A 22,929-nucleotide genomic window follows, 5' to 3' on the forward strand; every position below is an offset into this window, starting at 1 on the left:
CCCGTTGACAAACCTGAGAGAAATTGCACTCCCTCAAGAGTAAATCTCAAAGGTGTACTGAGATGGCAGCAAGGTAAGAGCTCTGAGCTGAAGCCAATTAGTGCTCCATAAACAAATGGGAGCATTTTGCTTTCTGCCCAATTTCAGGCCCGACTTCCAAGCAGCTTGGATGATGAGTTCTTAAGGAAAAAAGTGAAAGTTCACATTCCCACAGCAGTTCAATTTACAAAGTAAATTCGATTTGATCTATGGAAGAATAGCATGTGTTTTGTTTTGTTTTGTTTTGTTTTGTGTCAGAGCTTCTGAATGGCAATTCCAGAAAAAATGTGCTGAGTCATAAATCCCTAAAGATGAAAGATTTTGACAAGTAAATGCTTGGGGGAAAGCAAGAGCTGTGACAGTTGTACATATTAGCGACAACAGAGGGTCATTATTCTTCTAAATAAGGCCCTTCAATGCAAATATTTACCCCACACCTGTGCCCAGAAACACTTGATCCCTCCCTCAAACACTGGGAAGCCACACACTAAAGAATAATAACAAAAATAATAACAGATGATATTTACTGAATATGTACCAGGCATATATATGGGTTATCTTATTTAATTCCCACAATGTCCCTGACATGTTGGACAAATGAGGCTAAATAATTTGTTCACAATCACCCAGTGACGTCTTATTAACTGGCATCCTTCAGACACAATTGACTATAAAGCAAAAGGCCCCAAGATTGCTATTTATGAAGGAGAAATTGTTTGGCACTGCTATTGTAAATTGTGTATTTTACGTGTTCAATATAATATGCCTTCTAAGTAAAAGAAAACAATGAGACATTCTTTCCTTAAAAATAGAGCTCTCCTTTATTTCCTGGAATATCCTGAGTTATGATAATACTATATTGATTGCTAGAAGTTGAGGCTCTCTGAGGTCACAGGATTTTCCGGCCAGCTCAACACAACTGACGTGCCATTTGGTCATGACCTCTCAGAGCTGGAACTCCTGATGTTTTGGAATTGTTCCTCTTGAGATCTTTAAAAGTTGGTGGCTGAATCTTCTCCCCTGATGACATGGTCACCGTAGAGAAAATTAGATCACTAACTGGCTCCTAGGAGGAGAGAGAGACAGAGACAGAGAGAGAAAGAGAGAGAAATAGAAGGCTGAAAGGAGGAGTGAGGTGTCAAGTCGGGGAAGAGGGTTCCTAACAAACTTACTTCATACCTTTCCCCAGCTCAGTCCCAAGCACTTGGAAGTCAAGAAATATCTTTAGAGTCACAAAAGAAATATTATATCCTAATCAATATAATTTCATTGTGTTTTTTAAATGCTAATTCCTAGGAAATAGATGAGTCATGAATAATTATTTACATAAACATGACATCGCTATCCACTAAAAGATTGGCTTTGGTATCAACTCTCCAAGCTAGGCCTTATTTCCTAGCCATGTTAGAAATCCAAGATTTACTGGAAAACTTTCTTATTTTGTTTTTGGAAATTACCTATATATGTTGTCCATACCATGATAATTATGTTTTGCATCATACAAAGAGATTCATAATCTCTATCTCACAGGGCTTTTATGAGGGATAAATAATATAATGTACTTGGAACATATTAAGAATTCCATTAATGATTGGCGAGATCATTATTAAGAATATTAAAGAGGAATCTGTCCCCTTTTCCTCAAAAGCATTCTGTAAGACTGACATATTAGCTTTTTGGAAAGCAATTTAGCAAATTGACTTTTGAATATGCTGATGTTCAATGACCAAATTCTGGAGTCTGAAGTGGACATCTGGTAATTTATGTTTTTATATTCAAGTGAAATGTCCCTGTTTGCAATTTAGGGGTGGAGAGGAGGACTGACTTACAAGAGAAAAAGCAACCAAACTGATGCAAAACAAACAAAAATATTTTATTGTATCTTAAAATTCATTCCCTAGGCAATGGATAATGCACATATTGGATGATAGTAGTAGACATAGTGAAAATGCATTTGGACAATTATCAACATGGATGAATGTGGGTATGTCATAAAAATTAAACTTTTTCAGGTTATCAGATTTCCTGAATATAATATTGGCAAGAAGGAACTTTCAACACAAAAACATGTAGTTTAATTTTTTGAAATGTCACGCATTTGATTTACTAACCTTGACAGTGACTAAAGAATGAGGTACAGAAAACTTTCCAGAAGTCAGAGTATGGAGCAGAAGTTCAAGGCACTTTGGAGCCCCGCTATTTCATTATTGAATAGGATTCACTCAGTTACGAAATTCCCTCTACTCCAGGTTTACTGCATAGAAAAGCATTATTTACCCACCACAGTGAGGTGTTATGGTGATTCATGTTTATAAAGTGCTTCAGGTGCCTTTGAAGAAAGGCAGCATAGAAGTATGAAACAATCTTACATATTTCAAAAGAAATGAAAAGACAATTTTGGCACAATGGGGAGAGTGCCTCCTATTTAAAGAACCACACTTGCCTTTTTATAAAAATTCATCACCTCAGTGGTTTATTGTTATTATTATTATTATTATTATTATTATTATTATTATTTAAGAGAATAAATGTTTCTGTGTTGCCAGTCTTATAACATTCATTCTAAACCCAGATTGTGTTATCACAATCACTTGGAGAGATGGTTAAAAATATAGATCTTTGGCCCACAGCCCAGACCCAGAGAATTAAAGTCTCTAAGAGTGGTACTCAGGCAGCTGTATTTTTAAAAGGATCTACGGAGGATTCTGATGCATACCAAAGTTTTAAAAACATATCTTGAGAAAAATGTCAATCTATTAGGTTGGTGCAAAAGTAATTGTGGTTTAAAAAGTTAAAAATAATTGCCAAAACTGCAATTACTTTTGCACCAACCTAATATCAAACATTGATTTCTTCCTAGAACATTTTTCTTTAGATTGAATGAAGTTAAATCAGGGTATCAACTTCTTATTGCCTTTTCCCTTTCCCATGTCCCTCACAGACTCAGAACATCACACACACACACACACACACACACACACACACACACACACACACGCACACAAACTTTTTAGTTTCTGCCCTTGAATTAAAGTGGGATAGTGGTCAAATCAGATAGTAGCAAATAAATTGAGCAGATATGCAAGGACTTGAAATTTGTCCCCACTGTGCCCGAAGCAAATGGATGTTTCCCATTTGCCGGAATGGAATGGTTTAAATATGCATTTCCAATTTGGAAACAGGTGAAATCAGCACTTTCTGGGAAACACCAGCTGAATAGATGCTGACAAACAAAAGCGAGTGAGGTTGTAGAAACCAACTATGATGAAAGGCTACAGTGACTACTCCTCTGTTTGGAGATTGCCTGCATCTCAGCAAATACCTTAGGAACTGAAACAATTTATGCTCAGTGGGCACCAACCACGTGAGTGTTTCATCAGGTAAATAAAACAGAATAATGAAAACTGACAACTATAATTTAAACAGTCCTTTTTTTTTTTTTTTTTTTTTTTTTTAACAATCTGTTTGCTCCACTGCAATTCTTAACGCTGTTTTAGTAACTACTTTCATTCCCTGGCTGGCTCAAAGTCTTTTATTTATTAGTTAAACATCGAGAAGAGAGTGGTTTAGTCCCTAGTGGCCTTCACATATATCTCATCATGCTGCTTGAAGTTTTAAAACAAAAGAGTTCCCTTTGGGTGCCTTGCAATAGAACTAACGGAGTCTGCAGAGAAATTATTTCTTTACACAAAGAAAGTCTGAGGCCGGCCAAAATTTTTACAATGTCAAGAACTCATGAATAATAACAAAACAGAATAGTCCCACTTCTTGGGAAAAGAAAACAGAGGAAAAAAACAATATAGGAGATAGAGACTACATAGAGGATAGTATATGTGTGTCTGTCTCTGTTTGTTTGTTTGTTTGTTTTTAAAAATTCATTCAGAGTCAGCCACAGTGAAATTTTGCTATGAAAAACAGCCTTGTGCTGCCTTCCAATATTCCTCTAAACATTTGAGGCAACTTTGTACAGAAAGGTCGTTGGAGCTGGCTTGGGGAGTTGCTTGTTGCATGTTTCCCAGGGGGGTAAGGCTGCCAGCAGCAGAATAAAGCCTCCCAGCAGGACACAGAAGCCACTAAAATAAAATGCAATGTCATAGGTCTGGGTCCAGTCATAAAACCAACCTGTAAAGAGAGTAAGAAAAAGGTGAGTTTGATAGAAATAGTATGAATATGTAGCCCATACTCTAATTTCATCAATTTTATATGCAGTTAGAATTAGGATATATATTACATCTACTCCCAAAGTGGCCTACTGGGAACTAGAAGAGGAGAATTTCTCAGATATTTGGACAAAATAAGCAGGCACTTGGGGTTTCTCCCAAGTAAAGAATAAACACAAATCCCTGACCAAGAATATTGGCCTTTTCAACTATATCAAAGTGATTTTGAAGAAATCATTACCATGAGACATTCCATGCAGATTTATTTTGTGCAAATCTGTGCTATTATTGCAGTCTGAATTTCTATGTCTGGAGATGTCATAAAGAAGAATAGTAGGGGCCGGCCCGGTGGCTCAGGCGGTTAGAGCTCCCTGCTCCTAACTCTGAAGGCTGCTGGTTTGATTCCCACATGGGCCAGTGGGCTCTCAACCACAAGGTTGCCAGTTCAATTCCTTGAGTCCCTCAAGGGATGGTGGGCTGCGCCCCCTGCAACTAACAACAGCAACTGGACCTGGAGTTGAGCTGCGCCCTCTACAACTAAGACTGAAAGGACAACAACTTGACTTGGAAAAAAGTCCTGGAAGTACACACTGTACCCCCAATAAAGTCCTGTTCCCCTCCCCCACCCCCCCCAAAAAAAGAAAAGAAGAACAGTAAAATAGGTTGACTTTATTATAAATATCTTACCAATAATTGGTGGTCCGAGGCTATTTCCAAGTCCAGCAAAGAACATTAATATCCCATAAGCATGGGCTAATTTTTCAATTCCTACAGTCTTCGTGGTCACATATGGGAAGATGGACCAATTACCAGTAAGAAACCCTAGGATCGCAGAAAGTATTGCCAATGTGACGTAACTTTTGGCAAATGGAATTGCACACAAGGCCAGGCCCATGAGTATTAAGGTAGCTATGTAAAGATATAAAGTATTAATCCACTTGAAGTCAGCCAGTATCCCTAAAATGAGTTTACCAACTGCTGTCATAATGCCAATAATGGAAATAAGTGGCATAATAAACTCTTCTTCTTTCACATTTGAACTTCTTGCTACATCTTCCATAAGTAATGAAGGTGGAAACCCTCCGATGTCAAAAAGAAAGATAGCGATGAAGAGTGCTGAAAATACTTTGTTTTTGAAAAGAGCCATAGTTTCTTCACAATAGTTTTTATATAATTGCCACTTCCTCTTGGCAAGCTGTTTGCAAAAATATGTCTGTTCTGCAACTTTCTTTTTGTATGTTTCGGTCTCTTTTGTGTGTGCCGTTGTTGGGTTTTTATGAAGTAGATTTTCGTGTTTCCAGTCACCATTGGCTGAAGTGCTCTTGTATGTTTCCTCACTAGCATAGCTCTTTTCAAGAATGTTTATGTTTTCTTCTAGGTTCTTTTCTTTTTCATTGTAAATGGAGTATCTATCTGGTACATTTTCCAGAGCTGTTTTTTCAGGCAAAGGGCATTTAGAGGACTGGAGGGGTCTCATCAGACTGCCACAGGCTAATATATTTAAAGCTAAAGCACCCACAATCAGCAGGCAGCCATCCAATCCGTAGAACTCAATCAGCAGCCTCTGCAGAGCAGCATATATAAAAAGTCCAACACTCGAACCTAAAGAAGGAAATGGGAGCTATTCAATCTTAATTTTTTAGACTGTGGCGCTCTCAGGACAAGTATTATCAGTATCACAATTCAATTTCATTTTTACACTGGCATTCATGTGTGCCTTCGTATGAAAATCCTAGCAAGAAGATAATAACGACAATAATATCAAAACTGATAAAATATGTATTTTAAGAATTAGCATTGGTAGTTCAGACACTTTACATTGCACGATCTTGTTTAATTCGTATAATGATCGTATTGTGCAGGTCCTATTATTATTCCCAACCTACACATGAAGAGTCCTAGGGCTAGAAAGGTTGAGAAATTTATCATAGATCGCAGAGCGGTAAATGGCATAAATAGGATTCACAGTCTGACTCCTGGAGCCCATATTCTTAACAAATACCTTATGCAACTGCTATTTTTCACACAGATACGCTAGGCTCTGTGCTATATATTTATTCCCTTTGCAAAAGCAAATTTTTATATTTTATTTTTTGAGATGAAGAATATATTTTAATTTTTATGAGATATTTGCAATGGTGTGATAGTTCAAACCCATTGCTGCATCACCAGAATAAATGATTCATATTACTAAACTATGAGAAGAGTAAAGTGGGATTTGATAGGGTATTTAAATTACAAAGTATGCCTGATTTGCACATCCATGCAACACTGAAAATTCTCCAGTTTTCAGCATATATCACACTAAATACACTGGAATGGCAAGTTATATCAACCCAATTAATTTGCAGTGTTCTTATATGGTTCTGATTTTAAAAACTGAGTAGTTTAAAATTTTTTAAAATTGAGTATTTTAAAATTTAAATATCATTGAAAAATCCACATGTAAAAGCAGGAGAGAAATAAATGGATCTGTTAACAAACAAACAAACAACAAACAGATAAATAGGTTGATCATACTTTTAAAATGATCTACACCAAATTATGTCATAACCCCAACAGGCTGCCATGCTTGCAGTAAAAACCCACCTAATCAAAAATTCTTACATATAACCAAATGGCTCTGTCTTAGACTTGTAAGAAAACATTTTTCTTTGTTACCATGGTTGTCCCTTTCTAACACTTTAAAAGTGAACTCTTTAATCTCCTCCCAAAATAATCTATGCATGCAAATATTAATTAATAGCTCATGTTAATGTAACGGTAGCTAAAATAGCATCTTTTCAGGACTACTAAGAAAATAAATATCTCTTTGCTGACTATTGAAAAGTAATAATAGTAGACAAATTTAATCCTTCCCTTCTCTTTTTAAAAGTGGCACATAATTTGAAAGCACTTCAGAAAACAAACTGAAAGAACTGAAAATAGGACCATTTCATGTACTTCTGCACTGCATTAATTCCCATTTTTCTCTACCTCCATTTCTTTGTATAGAGTCTAACAAAGTACCATACCACCAGATACTTAAAAATACTCTCTGTGTTTTGTAAGTTCTATACTTTGACCATTAATTGAGAAAAATAAACAACTTCTCCATTGTTCACCAACCCAGTTTAGCTCTCAACATCATGAAATATAGGGGAAATATATGAAATCAATTCAATCAAAATTTATTGAATACCTATGATATGCTATGTATATGACAGGGCAGCAAAGTCAAATTATACCTTAGACACTAGTTTCTTCAGCCTATCTCCCACAGAGTGCAGCCACAGCTTAGAAAGATGCAGGAATTCTTTCAGAGCAATGAAGAGTAATTCAGAGCTTTCTTGTGGAACTGTGTACACTGAAAAACTATGATTGTTGATTTTCAAAAAGAAAATCCTAATTTAAAAATCATCAGGGAAAACTGAAATACAGGACTAAGTATGTTTCCATGTATGTCCAAATTGTACAATATCACAAGGAGGGAAAATTAATTGATGTTCAGGGAACCTGAAACAATAAGAGATATACTCGTGCTTTGATTAACTCACCAATACCAGGGGTCAATAAACTTTTTCTGTAAAAGTGCAGAGAATAAATATTTAAGGTACTGTGGTCTCTGTCGCAAATGCTCAACTCTGTCCTTGAAGCATGAAAGCAGTCAGAGAAGGACTGCAAAGGACTAGCATGGCTGTGTTCCAATACAATTTTATTTATGGACACTAAAATTTGAATTTCACACAATTTCCACATGCCATAAAATATTCTTCTGTTGAGTTTTTTAAGCTATACAAAAATGCAAAAATCATTTTTAGCTTGCAAACTGTCCAAAAACAGGCAATAGATTAGATTTAGCCCATAGGCATTAGTGTACCAGCCCCTGTTCACCATGGAGCATGATTGTGTCCCCAAAACCTTTGTATTATGCCCATGTTCCTTTCTTTCAACTAGGTAACAAAATGTCAAGGATCTTGACTTTGGTTTCTTTTCCATTTTTAAAAATTTCTGTCAGTTTTGTTTTGCTTGTCATCTCTTTCACTGAAGGTGGATGTTACAGACTGAATGTTTGTATTCCCCCCAAAGTTCGAATGCTGAAACCTAACACCCAAGGTGATGGTATAGGAGGTGTAGCCTTTGGGAGGTGATTAGGTCATGAGGGCAGAAACCTCATGAATGGGAGTAGTGCCCTTAAAAAAAAAGGAGACCCCAGAAAGCTTGCTCTCCCCTTCTGCCATGTGAGGATGCAGTGAAAAGATGGCAGTCCGAACCTGGAAGGGGACTCTCCTCAGAACCTGACGATGTTGGCATCCTGATCTTGAAATTTCAGGCTCCACAACAGTGAGAAATAAATTTCGGTTGTTTATAAGCCACCCAGTCTATGGTCTTTTGTTATAGCAACCCTTAATGGACCAAGACAGTGGATTCATGCTTCTCTGTAATTTTGCCTCACCTAACCCCCTATGAGTTGAAACTGAAAACTCCTTAATTCTGCCAAATCTTGGCTGTCCATAGCAGCTCCATTTTTTATTCAGTGTGCCATGGTCCAAGCCCTTATGCCCTCTTTTCCAAACTGAGTGAAAAGCAAGAGCTGCTCTCACACCATACAATTTTTGATGTCTTCAGCACAAATAAATTTGGACATTCAGGGAAATCTAGTTCATAATTATAATGGTCAATACTTCTAGAGCCCTTGCCATGTGCCTTACATAGTAAGTCCTTTAATATTCCCAATATTAAATATCCCAATATGATAAGTACTATTTTCTTCCCATTTTACAGTTCAGAAAACTGAGGCATGACAGTTAACTAACTTGCCCATCAACAGACAGCTAGCTAGTGGGTGATACAGGCAGGATACAAAACCAGGTGGTCTGGCTCCATGATTTGTACTTGTTAGTATGTTACAGTGCCTCTCCAAAAAAAATATATGCAGTATAGGTAAGACCTATTGTCCTTTAAGCTGTCATGCCTACTCTCACACTCCCTCCCACACTTGGGGGAGATCCTTTCAGGTTCTTGAAACTGCATTCCAACTGCTCTGGATTCTCCATCTTGTTTTTTCTATTTCTTCTCCCAGTTCTGCCTTAACCTTGTTTTCAGATCCTGGCCCTATCTCCTCCTACACCATGATTCAAATCTCTCACCTGGTAATGCTTCTATAAACAACTTTGGGTAAATATCCAGCTACATGTAATTTGATGTGGAATCATTTTGTTGCCACGGAGTTGGCCTCAGGAACCAAAAATTAATTTGGATCCTGTTCTCAGAGAACTTCTACAGTTATTCAGCTTATCTACAAGCCTGACTTCCCAGGAATACCCACCTATTAACAGGCAGAACATGTAAACTGACAACGTTTAGTAAACTTTGTAGGGTTAGCCCCTAAGCAAACTCATACAATACTGGCAAGGAAAGAAATTTTGATAAGTTCCATACACAGCTTAGAAAAAAAATCCATCTGAAAAGTGAAACATCACTTTAAAATACCAGAGGGAGTCCAGAAACTTTTATATTAACATTTTCCTCCCCCAGCTTCAGTGATCATCTCTTGATTATTAAAGGAATACCAAGAGTAAACAGCCTGTCATATGGCTGTGCACATAGGTCAGTGAGACGTATTCATAAAGCCGTAGTTTCCACTGCTTTGTGGAAATTGTAAATTCCACAATAAATGAAGGTTGAGAACTATCAGCATCAGTTTTTCTGACAGTGGCCTCAGGGGTATCCATTTTCCTTCCATTTCTCTGATCTTTCTCAAGGGATAAAATGCTTTACATACGTGTTCTCAGCTTCTTTCAGCAAGGTTCTCACTAGCATGTAAACTCTCAATTTACTGGGCCCATGCACTTCCTTTTCCTATATTATGTTGGACATAGAATGCCCCAGGTTTTTCATAGCTGCATCTTAAGTTTTTCTGAAAGCTATATCATATTTATGGTGGAAAAGAAAATTTCCTTTTAGGACTAAGGCAAAAAATAAATAAAAAATGGTGCTATCTGAATGGTAGCTGGGCAGTTGTTGGTTAAACATATCTGTCTGTGCTCGGTAACGTTTAACTTTGATTAGGAGGCTGAATGGTGACAATGATGTACTTATTTGGAAAATGTACCTGTTGAAATCAGTCCAAGCGCAAGGCCTCGGCGGTTGTCAAAATACTGGCATGTAATGGTCACTGTTGCAGTGTATAATAAACCACATCCGAGACCTAAACATAAGAAGATATTACATAAATTAAGTCAGGCTATATTATTTCAATGCAAAACAAACAAACAAAAACGAGAGAGAGAGAAATAATTCCAATAGGACATTCTGCTACTGACTGGCTAAAACTCTTCAGAACATGGATTCCTAGATCCCTTCAATGTTAGTTGTACAGCTCCAGTGGAAACATTTGGGCAGGTTGTTTTCACTTCACACCCACTCTAAGGTCAAGGTCAAGTAAAAAAAGCCTCTAATTTCTAAAGCATAAATGAATAATGCAAATTTAATTAAAACAAAAAACACGTTTTATTTACTTAAGTGTGTTTTTCCAGGACCCATCAGCTCCAAGTCAAGTAGTTGTTTCAATCTAGTTGTGGAGGGCGCAGCTCACAGTGGCCCATGTGGAGATCGAACCGGCAACCTTGCTGCTAAAAGCACCATGCTCTAACCAACTGAGCCAGCCAGCCGCCCCAAATAATGCAAATTTAAATTAAAACATTATGAGGAGAGAGAAAATGGTTAAATCACATACCAAACAGCAAAATTTAATCAAATGTGATCATTTGATACCTCCATCTCTCATCTAAGTTCTTGTCCTCAGCCTAGTGTTCTTCCTCCTCTAAGTCCTCTAAACAATTTTATAAAATCCCCTTCATCATCCCAAGCTATTTTGCTAGAGCACATAGTTTGCACACTATAATCTGCAAAACAAAGGCCTTTGGGCAAGTCCTCAGTTGTCCTCACATCATCACATCACAGTAAAACGTATATTTGTAAGTTTTTATCTTTTAGAAATACAAACTACTGTGAATGAAAAAGGAGCTAGGTAATAAGTCTAACAAGCTCAGTGACTGAAAGTAAAATCACAAGGTGATCTGATCATAAATTCATAATTGGGCAGGTTATAGTAGGTAGTCACACCTTAGACTTCTAGCTTCCTTGGTAAAAGATTTATTTTAGCCTTAAGCAAGCCCTGTCTATTTTTCTTGTGCATCTAGGTTAACACATCTTTGAAATGTAAGAAGCAATACTCTTTTCCAGACTCCTCAGATGTGTCACCACCCTCAAGGGAGCACATGATCTTGTTGCCTTATATACCATCTCTATTTACTATAACTGTTAAATGTTAACTATTCTGTACCCACCAATATAAAAGAAGTATGTGTCTCCTCATTTTATTTTTTACGCAATCATTGAGATTTCCCTGCTTTACTTGCCCCCCACCTCCTTAATCTACTTCCTTATCCAAATGCATAAAAAAAGAACTCCAAAACTCATTCTTGGGAGCATTTTCTCAATCCCTTGAGAGCTTGTTCCCAGGCATGTCATCAGTTTGACTCAAATAAACTCTTATAAAATTTTCTATAGGTTTGAACATTCTTACAATGACACTACCTTATTTAGGAATAAAAAGTCATGATGTTTTCAATCTAGTTTAAAATATCTTCACACACACACAAAAAAGAGGAAGCAAATACAATAATTATTAACAACTGTTATATTAAATGGTGAGCATATGGTTGCTTGCTATACTATTCTCTACTTTTCTGTAAATTTGAAATATTTTTATAATAAAAAAATACATTACACCTAAATTTCTCTCTCTTGAGACCCCTAGGCAATATTTATCTTAAGATCTTCTCCAAGGATCTTGTTTAGTTTAATCTTTTCCTCCATATTAAGTACCTAATAACCCCAGTTTGTTTTTCATAAAATTTGCCTCTGGCTTCTAATTCCTAACTTTTTCTTCTGCAACATCATCTGTTCTTGAGGATCAGTATAAAAACGAGACATAAGCTGTAGTCTAAAAATTGAATTTTAACTTTGTCCCATTAGGTGACTTATTAAAATAATTTTCATTACTTTTAATTGTTACCTGGATTATGATTAGAAAGAACAGATGGCCTTAACAAATATATTGCATAAACATGCTAGGAAATTAGCACTTAAAATAACCCAGGACTCAGATGATCATCTGTGATTGTGTAAAAAGTCTTCTTGAAGAAATGAGATAGATTAAAACAATTATACTTAAGTAAGCATTTTAAAATAAGGCACCCTTTTGCATGACTGAGGAAAAAAAATACTACCCCATTAACTAAAACATGAGTTGGGTTGATTTAAACAGTCGTCATTACTACATATAGACTACTTTAAGACATGAAATAAGACCTGTTTCTGAATAATCAATTTTATGAAGCCAAAAAAGGTCACTCTTTCCTAAGATTATACTTCAGAAAGCCTTTGGAAGGGGAATGAAATTCTTTTCTGTGATTTGGTTGTCAGGGCTTTCCCATATATTAGGCATTTAGAGACAAGGAACAAAAACACGTATCTAATTACTAAATGCCAGTGCAGAAAAGTTGAAACAGTAACTTTTAAACTTTTAACTTTATACTAAAAAGAAAGACATTTTTATAAATTATTTCAAGGCCATGTGATTCAGATAAGATTATTTCACTTTTTTTAATTTAGCAGAAATTTGAAATGCCTTTTCTTTAAACTTTCCAAAAAGGAAAATGTGGCATGATTGATACCTTCTGGCATCACATCTATATCAGGATGATCTTAAGCCAGCAGTTATTAAAGAGAGGTCCCTGTACTCCCCAAGATCTTGTGATGTCAAAACTATTTTCATAATAATACTAATATGTTCTCTGTTTTTTTTCACTGTATTCACATTTATGCTAATGATGCAAAAGAGATGGTGAGTAAAACTGCAAGAGCCTTAGCACAAACCATGTTATTGGTACCAAACTTTATACCATATGTGCTTTACCACCACACACTCACACTAAACAAACAGCAAACAAACAAACAACAACAAAAACCACACTTTTTTAAAAAAGTGTTTCATTTGAATTACAATTGTTACAAGAAAATACTTATGCAATTGTTTTAGTACCCAGCTAAAATAGCAATGTTTTTCATGTAATCCTGTTTGTATTTGAAAGAATGGATATAGACAAACTATGGTGACTCAGACTTCAGTATTTAGCGGACATTTTCTTGAAAACAAGTTAACAAGGGAGAACAACTGACAGTAATTGTTACCAATGGTAAAATTCAAGCTTTCCATCAAAGATTAGAATTTTGGAAACTTGTATCCACCACCATAAATTTGATAGCTTCCTAATACATAAAAATTTTCTGATGAGCCTATTGGTGATGCTAACAAAAATAATTTTTTAGATGTTACATACTGAAATGTGTTAACATTTTTAAGTTTTTACATAACTCAGCAAACCAATATTTTTCAAATAACCAATTCATGATGCTACAAAAATCAGGTTTGAATATAGATCTATTCAAAGTACAGAATAAACAAATGCATTTAATATAACAGAGCATGAAAGTATATAGATGTGGTACCAAGTTCCAAATTGCAATTAACATTTTGAAAACTGTTATTGAGTTTTGGTATAGCATCAACGAAGAATATCTACAATTACCTGAAAAGGCTATTAAAAATTCTTCCCTTTTCCAAAGACATTTTTGTGTGAGACAAGATTTTTTTCATAACTCAATCACACACACACACAAATATATTTATTTATTTATTTATTTATTTATTTATTTATTTATTTATTTATATTTATCAACAGATTGAGTACAGAGCAGAAATGAAAACCTAGATATCTTCTACAAAGCCAGACGTTAAAGAGATTTGCAAAAATGTAAAACAGTATCACTTTTCCCACCAAATTTTGTTTTGTTATGAAAAACATAGTTATTTTTCATGATAAGTATGTTATTTGTGTTAACATGTACTAGGTTTGTTATTATTATCTTTAAGTAAATTACTAAAGAAATATGTTTTAAATTTCTCAGCTTTTAATACAGTAAATCTTAACAGAATACATATCAATAAGTATAATCCACATAATCAAAAACTCCTTGGGGTCCTAAATAAAACAGTGTAAAGGGACACAAGACTAAAAAATTTGGAAACCACCTCCTTAAAGCATTACTTGGTATCCAATCATGTTTTATTAGACACCTACCAGTGAAAAAACTTCTGAACACATTTCCTTTCCACACCTTATGTTCCATTTCACACACCTCTGGGTGAGACTACCACTTCAGAGGCCTCTTTTCCCCTCATCTCCTCACATCAATCCAGACACCAAGCTATTTATGACACCTACTGCTTAAATTATCTACCCCGACCCTCTCTGCACTGCCACTGCCTAACTTCACCTTCTTATCTTTTCTGATCTGAACTATGGCCTCCCAATCATTGTCTCAGCCTCTGGTACTTTTCCCACCATTCTATCTTATAAACTGCTATCATACAATTCTCATGACATCACACTTCTACAATAAAGTCCATGCAAAACCCTTTATCATCTGGTCTCTGTTGCAACCATGCTTTGATGTATTTGCAGCTCCCCATATGACTTGTACATCCCCAAAGCAAACATCTATGAAAAGACTGTTGTTATTCATTCTATTTCATGTCTCTGAGCATTTAAGCTCCTGGAATGTCCTCCTGCCCTCTCTCCCCTTCTGACCTGTGCCCACCTGCCACATCCTGCCTGTTCTTTAAGACTCAACATGAAATCCTGCAGGAAACCTCCTTGAGCACCACTCTCCCCGACACATACACACTACCCCTGCACTGAACCTTGGTTTCATTTTATTATTGCATCTGTTTTACTGTGTTACAAGTTATAATTTACAAGTCCATTCCCCCAACTAAACAGTGGACTACCTAAGGGCAACTTATATCTTATTCTTCTGAGTATCCTGGTTCCTGGTCTGAGCCTGGCATGGAGTGTTTTAAAAAATGTTTATTGAATGAACCTCCCCACAGAAGTTATTATACTACCTTTTCCCCAAAATCTCATTTGAGTTCCCCAATTTTAAGTTTCATTAATTTCAACCATTTTTAGCTATTTTTATTGTCTCTCTTTCTTGTATTTTCCTCTTCTCTGTCTCATTTTTTCTAACATATAATAAATACACACTATATGTATGTGTGCACATATGTGTATATATATATTTTTTGGTAATATTTTATGTCTGCTTTCCAATTAAATGATGCTGATTTTCTTTTCTTTCTTTTCTTTTTTTTTTTTTTAAACAGGTCAAAAATGAAATCTTAGCTCTAAATACTAAACATTTTCTTTTGTTTTATTTCAGAATAATTCATGGAGTAGGATAGCATCATTAGAAACACACAATTAGAATTACATGGTTTGAAAAAAGGATACAACTAATTTAAAACTGCTATGAATTATAGGATGGTGCTGTGGGCAAATCACACTAAACTGCCTCATTTCCTCATTTTTCTCAATCCTAGTCTATAAACTGAAAAACACCTAGATCAATTAAACTAATAAGAGAGTTATAAGAGGAAAATATAACTCACGTAAAACACTCTAATATTATAAAACGCTTCTTAATCAGAATATATAAAGCAAGCACCTCTAAAGAACTAGCATATGAATAAAACCATGCAAATGGAATGTTGGGTAATTTTAGGGGGACAGCAATAAAACATTTGAAATTGTGTACATATTTTGAAAAATGTCTATGAATTATTTTAAAATATCCTGTCATTTTATACATATTTTTGTGTGTAACTAAACAAATATCTATCGAGCCCCTACATTTATAATATAAAAATTTCTCCCTGCAGGATTATTTTTATGAAAATAAAATAGTAACAGTGCATTCTAATATGGCAATCTTAAAAAGTGATAAGGCTGGAGCTGCAGAATCCAGATTGCATGTGTGGGGGAGGGAGACCAACTCATTCAGATTTGCCCAGAATTCTCCTGGTTTGACCATTAGAAGTCTCACATCCTGGAAAACCCCTTAGTACTGGACAAAGCGGGATAGTTCGTCACTATGAGGTGGGGCCTGTCTCTTGGTCATTTCAGAGAATTCCCCTCTGTATGTTTTGAAACAAGCGTTGGAAGGAAGTTTGAAGAGCTGAGCCAGTATGATTTATCTTCATGACCAAAGGTTAGGATTGGCAATTGCATATAATAATCCATAAATATCTACTCCTGGAAATAAAATTGTGAGAATGTAATTTAAGATGCTGAAAAAGATAAGTTTAGAATATCCAAATGTAGGTACCATTTATGTTTTTAGCCTAAAACATCTGCTTAGAAACTTTAAAAGTTAAAGCAATTGCCTCGCTTTTTGATTGACATGGCTCTAAACGTTCTATACTTAGCCTGAGAACACTGAACATGACACTGACGCAGGCAGATGTGGATTCACATACCAATTCAATCACTTACTGGCTGTGTGACTTTTGGGATTTGAGAGTATACATAACTCTCTAATTCTTAGTTTCCGTATCTTTAAAACAATCTCGCAAGATAGTTGTAAGGATTGAGACATAAAAAATGTAAACGATTTTGTATCTGTGACTGGAATACAATAAAGTAGTAAAAAATAGCCATTATATTGGTATACTTTTTTCATTTTTACCTGAGTATTATGGCATTAAGTAAATATAGCTTCAGACTGATTAGAAAATCATAGTTCTTTATTATAATTGAACATCCATGAGAGACAAAAGACTATCTTTAATGATATAACCATTAAAAACAAAAAATAGGCTTATAAATGTCTAACTGCTAAAGTGAATATACAGGAAATGAACTTTATTTTATTTGCTAGAAGTAGGAAAATCAGCTTGTCTATGACCATGATTTCTCCCCTCCCCAAGCTCAATGGACTGTACAGATGTTACCAAGAAAACAAAGGAAGAAAAAATTAAATTTTTCCAAAAATCAAGAATAGAATATTAAGAAAGCAGTAATCAGGTAGCTAAATAACAATATGTTCCAGAAAAAAAAAAAAAAAGAGAAAATACAATAAATTGATTCTGAGTTGTGCTTTTCAGAAAAGCAAAGAGAAATTATTGGGAAGAAGCATGAGCAAGTCATTAAGGGAGTACTTCCCACACCCCCTTTTCCCACCCCATTCACACTCTCCTACCACAATTCCTTTTTCCGATTTAGTGAAATTATTAAGAAAATGTGAGCCTAAATTACCAGGTTTGGCAGTGTGGCTTATGGTCACTTAAAAACTGGCAAGGTGCCATTTTATTTTAGCTACAAAAACCAAACAAGGTAACATTATATATTCAAGATGTTATTTTTTTAAATATCGGTTAAAGACTAAAACAGAATTGTGCCAATTAACACATTTCAGTATTCTTTTGATCTTTTATATCATAATTAAACGTAACATAAATTTAATTTCTTTTACTATATTCTTTAATCTGTTATATAAGTATTTCTGATTCAATAGAGCTTCTTCAGTAGAAGAAAACTGCTGCTGTGATCTTGAACTAAGAGGTCAAAAAATATTTAAGGAGAAGGGAACAAATATGTATTAAATACGTCTGTGTGCTTCTCTATATACATGACTTCATGAATAGTCACAATATCTCTGAATTTATAGTTGTCCCATTTTATAAAAAATAGATACCAGAGAGATTGAATAATTTTCCAAGGTCACAAAACTAATAATAATGGTTATGCTAGCTAATATTTATTACATTATGTCTTCAATCCACAAAACCTTGTAAGTTAGATGCTATTATTATGTTCAGTTTTAAAAATGAGAAAATAAGATAAGTAACTTGTCTGGAGTCACACAGCTGGCAAGTGGATCTGATAAGGTTAACCCACATGGTCTGAACCCAGAGCCTGCCTGTTACAGCTTGCTCCTTCCCTATGCCACACTGTCTATCCTAAGAGACCATCTAATTCACTCCAGACAAATGAAAATGCTTAGAATACTATTCTACACAGAACTGGTACTCAATGAATGTCATCATTAGACTGAATCTTTCTTGTTTTTCGTAAGGAACTCATACTACAGAAAGGAGAATGAATTTATACTGTGTAATAATTTCCTGTCGCTTCCTTTTCAATTGGATACTCTACTTCAAATGGTAACAGATGGAAGTGTCATTGTTCATTGTTATCCCATCTATTTATCCCACAAATATTCTATGAGCCCTATACTATGAGCTTCTTGATGAAGTCAACCATAGTATTAAGGGCCCCAATAATTACCAGAGTGAGCGAGATTTTTTTTTTTTATTAATTAAAATCCAACTTGTCTTTTTATTTATATTTTGCTTGACTTCATGTAATCCTCAGAAGACCTATGTGAGGTAGGTCTGCCTTCACAGATGAGTGGACCGTCATTTGTGGAGATGAAGGGGGCTTGCTCAAGCTCACAGAACCTATGTTTCCTGACCCCAAACCCAGTGGTCTCTCTGACAATTTCCTCTTAGTTGCAGGAATTCAAAACCTATTGCCAAATCAGAGTCATACACATTCTTCAGATCTGAACCTGCTTTCTGACCCATAATCCATTAACTGAAGAACAGGCTGGAAAGGACATGGCAACAAACACTATGACAAGTGGGTAGATAATGATACCTTGACTCTTTCCCCCCAAAGAACTACAGCTTCTATTTAAGTAATCATATACTGGGGAACGCAGGGTATGTTTTGAGCATTGTTGGACACAGGGTACAAGCTCTCATTGTTCATGAGGGACCTGAGGCATTTACATGGTCTCCCCTGAGAATGGGGTCACATGGGGGTCAAGTAATATATAGGATCATGGCCCAAGTCTGGCTCACAGTGCGTCCTCTGAGTTCACGGACCCATCCAACAGTCATTTCCCTAGCTCCTGATATTTAATTGGAGCACAAGTACCTGTTAGTTTGTATAACCCCCTACATTGTTCCTTGGCCAGTGGCGTAAGAATTACCGTAGTGGGGAAAGCCAAGTGGAAGCCCTGTAACCCCATCACCACCACCACCTACAGCCAAAAGTGTACATCAAGACCAGTATCAAATCCTATCTAGTTAATTGAAGATCTTGGATTCATAGGTGAAGACGGTCACCTAGAATTGAACAGTTCCAATAACATGACGCAAATCAAAATCAGTTTCTCAAATTGGTAAAGCTCTTTCATTGCTACAGAAATTTTTAAATTTAGTTATGGGAGCTAGTTAATTTTGTCTTTTTCTTTCTATGTATAGTCTTAAATATTCTTCTGACACAATCAGATGTATATACATCTTAGATAACGTCAGCTAATTTTGTTCTTTTTAGAAATTCATTTTTATCTATACATAATGCAAATGCTATGGTATTACTCAATTTTTGTCAATTTTTATGTCAGTGACAACTTTGGGTATGTATTCACAAAGCCCTTCCCTAGATTAGCCTTAAAACCATGAATAGGAGTAAAACTATGAAATTTCAAATGGTTAGTCCAGAGTTTGGGGAAAATGCCCAAATCATACCAATGGCATAATGAATCAATATTCTATGTAAATCCTAAAAGGAATAAAGTATAATTGTAAAAGGAATTTTGTCCTAAAAGGAATAATTGGTTCTTTTTGTCCTAAAAGAAATAATCCAATGTTCTAAAAGGAAAAATCCCATTCGTGCATAAACACAGATATCCACACTTTTACTTTTATGATTTTAGACAAGAATGCAAAATGATTATCTCAAATTTTACACAAGGGATTAATATATTTGCAGTTACAGGTTCAAAACTGTATTAAGCACTATAGGGAATATAAAATACCAAACATACATTACCTTCTCTCAAAAGAACTAACAAGTGAGCTTCTTATTTAGATTAAGACTGAGTAGTATTAAGGTACATAGTTCATTTTAAAATAAACTTTAAGAGTTCTAAAAGCACTGAAAATAATTACAAAAATGTAAGAGTCAGGACGTGCTATCATACTGAGTGGATCCAACCCCAGGTCTCCTAGCTATGTGGCTTTAGTTAGTGATTTCACTTCTCTGAGCTTTATTTTCCCTCTCCTTAAAATAGGTTCTTGTGAAGATTAAATGAGATCAGATAAAGCACTGAACACACAGCCTGGCACATAGTTAGTACTCAGTGACTATTAGCTGCTGTTTTTTTCTATTATTTATTATTGGGGAAATGGTCTCAAATAAAAGAGAGGAATATTGGTATTTAACAAATTAGGTTGTTTCAGACACTAAGAAAAAACTGAAAGCTGGAGTCATCTTTTTCAAATTCCCTACCAGCAGCTTTTGGAATACTGAGTCTGGTGACATTTAACATTATATAAAATTAGTACAGTATATCACAAAAGCATCCCCCAACCTCCCACCCCCCAAAACACAAACTGTCAGTGCTCTCAGGCCCCAAGCCCACTACTTTTCCTCTCCTGTAACCAAGATCATCATCCATCATCCCCACCGCTCAGTTTTCTTCTTTCATGCCTTATCTTTTAAAAATAATAATAATAATGCACTTCACAATCCACTTTTTTTTTCTGCTAGAACTTTGTGATCAGGGCCTTGGTGACAGATGGTGTGGAACAGAAGGATATTTAGAACACAAAAAGCTCGATACAGCCCTGCTTAACCACCCAACATAAAAGAGACCTTTTCCTAAGTCAGTGTGAAGTGACAGGTGTCAGTCACATGTATGTCTCATGCTCTCCCCTCTCTTTTTTCCTTTTTTGTGCTTTAGAGACAAGTGCTGAAATGAAAAACCTTCCTGTGCCTTCAAGAAAACATCATGTTCATTGTTAGAACATAATCATTCTTTCAAACATTTTGATTCACTGGTAGATCTTTTACTAACACAACAATTTTTGGTGACGTGGTTGTTGGAAGTTATTACTGACCATTTTCACTCCTTTGATTAACTGAATAATAAACCTAACTTTGGTAAAATGATCATTAACTCCTGGAGCTTAGAAAAGTTAGAGTGACCCGGTTTCTTACCTACGACGATGCCATAGGAAAAAAACAGAAAGTAGATATTAGGGGCAAAACCACTCAACATTAGGCCGCCAGCCACCAGGAAACCACTGAAGATGGTCACAGGTCTTGCTCCAAAAGATGAGACACAGAGGCTGCAGATAGGACCTAAAACAATAAATGAAATATTCACTTAATTAGCAGTAATTGCCTTTACACAATCATATTATCCATCCCATCATAAATGTAAAACGATTTTTCCCATCATAAAGTAACAACAGTAATAATAAACATCTACTGTGTATTTACTATGGGCGGGATACCATGCAAGTATTTCACATAAATAATCTCATTTTGTTTTCATTTTACTACAGCCCTGGGAGGTAGAAATTATTGTTATCCTCAAATTTTTTTTTTTTTTTTGATAAGGAAATTATAATTTCAAGATGGTAAGGACACAGAGTTAAGCAATGGGGATTCTAGTGTCAGACTTTCTTCAAATTCAAATGCTGCAACTTGCTGACTGATCTCAGGCAACTTATTTGATCTCTCTGTGCCTCAGTTTCTTCATCAGCAAATTGGATTAATAACAGTGGCCCCCTCACATTGTTATTGTGAAGACAAATGAGAGCACAGATTCAAAGCTGATCACAAGGCCTGGCACGAGTAAGTGCCCAATCAGTGCTCATTCTTTAGTGATGGGAGTGGCAGCAGTAGCTGCCACCAGCACAGGAACAGAGGAGGAAGTAAAAACCCAGGTGGCCTGACTCCCGAGACCACCGTCTTAACCTTCATACTATTCTGAGGATTTTTGTCTCATGCACCTTTCCTATCCAGGGCTCCTTTCCTGCACAAGGCCAGTCATATAATTATGATGAAAATAGATGTATTGATTGACTGAATACAACCAATAGTAACCAGGTAGACGGACGAGGTTGGGCGAGGTGGTTACTCCCTTTCTAGAGAATATTCTGGCAGGTGGGGCCAAATGGAGGACCACACTACGCATCCAGGCACGAGTCTGTCAGTACCACTGTCCTTCATTCCATGTGTAACCTGGAATTTGGGGGAGAAAGCACGCTGCTGACTTACAGGCAAAAGTGACCATTACCTGGACCTGTTCTGTACATAAGTGGGCAACTTCTCCTGTAATACGATTTAAGTGCTAGTGAAATTCTTTCCCTCTAGCATTGTACCTGGGAAGCACCTACAACTACAGAGCTTAGTATATTAGAAAATAAAAAGGCACTAAGGGTTATTCAGCCCAACAGTCTCATTTACATGGAAGAAAACAGAAGCTCAGAGAGGTTCTCCAAGCCCATGGTACAGGAAAGAGCTCGGACTATTTGCAAGCAAAGAGAAGTATTCCTTAATTGAGTTGACAACAACCTTTCAACAATAATATATTAATTATTATCTCCAATTTTTAAAAAGCACACTCACCAGGTGGCTAACGACAGACAATCATGTCAACAAGGGAGTGGAGCGATCAGAACTCTTACAAACTTCTGGCATTATCTGCTAAAGCTGAACACAGCACGCTGTATAACCCAGTAGGTCCACTTCTATGTACACACCAAATAGAAACCAAGAGATACACCCAACAGAAAGAACTGCATCCAAACTTATATACATAAATAAATGCTCATGGCAGAACTTTTCGTAGTAGCCAAAACCTAGAAACCCTGATGTACATTAGCAGTAGAATGGACAGGTCCATTCTGGTATATTCATACAACAGACTATTATATGGCAGTGAGAATGAATCACCTACAATTGCGTATAGCGATAAA

General features: G+C 35.9%; 1 protein-coding gene across 7 annotated transcripts in view; it reads right to left on the reverse strand.

Annotated features, from left to right (window-relative positions):
- Positions 1-1,891: 1,891 nt before the first annotated feature.
- The window catches only part of SLC16A9 (solute carrier family 16 member 9), a 55,491-nt gene continuing 34,453 nt past the window's right edge, over positions 1,892-22,929 (reverse strand). For all 7 annotated transcript variants that reach the window (XM_019731821.3, XM_019731817.3, XM_019731820.3 and 4 more), the window contains 4 exons: positions 21,161-21,304; positions 10,294-10,389; positions 4,887-5,801; positions 1,892-4,161 (listed from right to left, as the gene is read on the reverse strand). In XM_019731821.3, coding sequence (XP_019587380.3) covers positions 3,983-4,161; positions 4,887-5,801; positions 10,294-10,389; positions 21,161-21,304 — 1,334 coding nt within the window. In that variant the 3' untranslated portion in view covers positions 1,892-3,982. The remainder of the gene's footprint in view (positions 4,162-4,886; positions 5,802-10,293; positions 10,390-21,160; positions 21,305-22,929) is intronic.

The sequence above is a fragment of the Rhinolophus sinicus genome, chromosome 15 (assembly GCF_057876585.1).
Source record: "Rhinolophus sinicus isolate RSI-liver-muscle chromosome 15, RSI-T2T, whole genome shotgun sequence".
Lineage (NCBI taxonomy): Eukaryota > Metazoa > Chordata > Mammalia > Chiroptera > Rhinolophidae > Rhinolophus > Rhinolophus sinicus.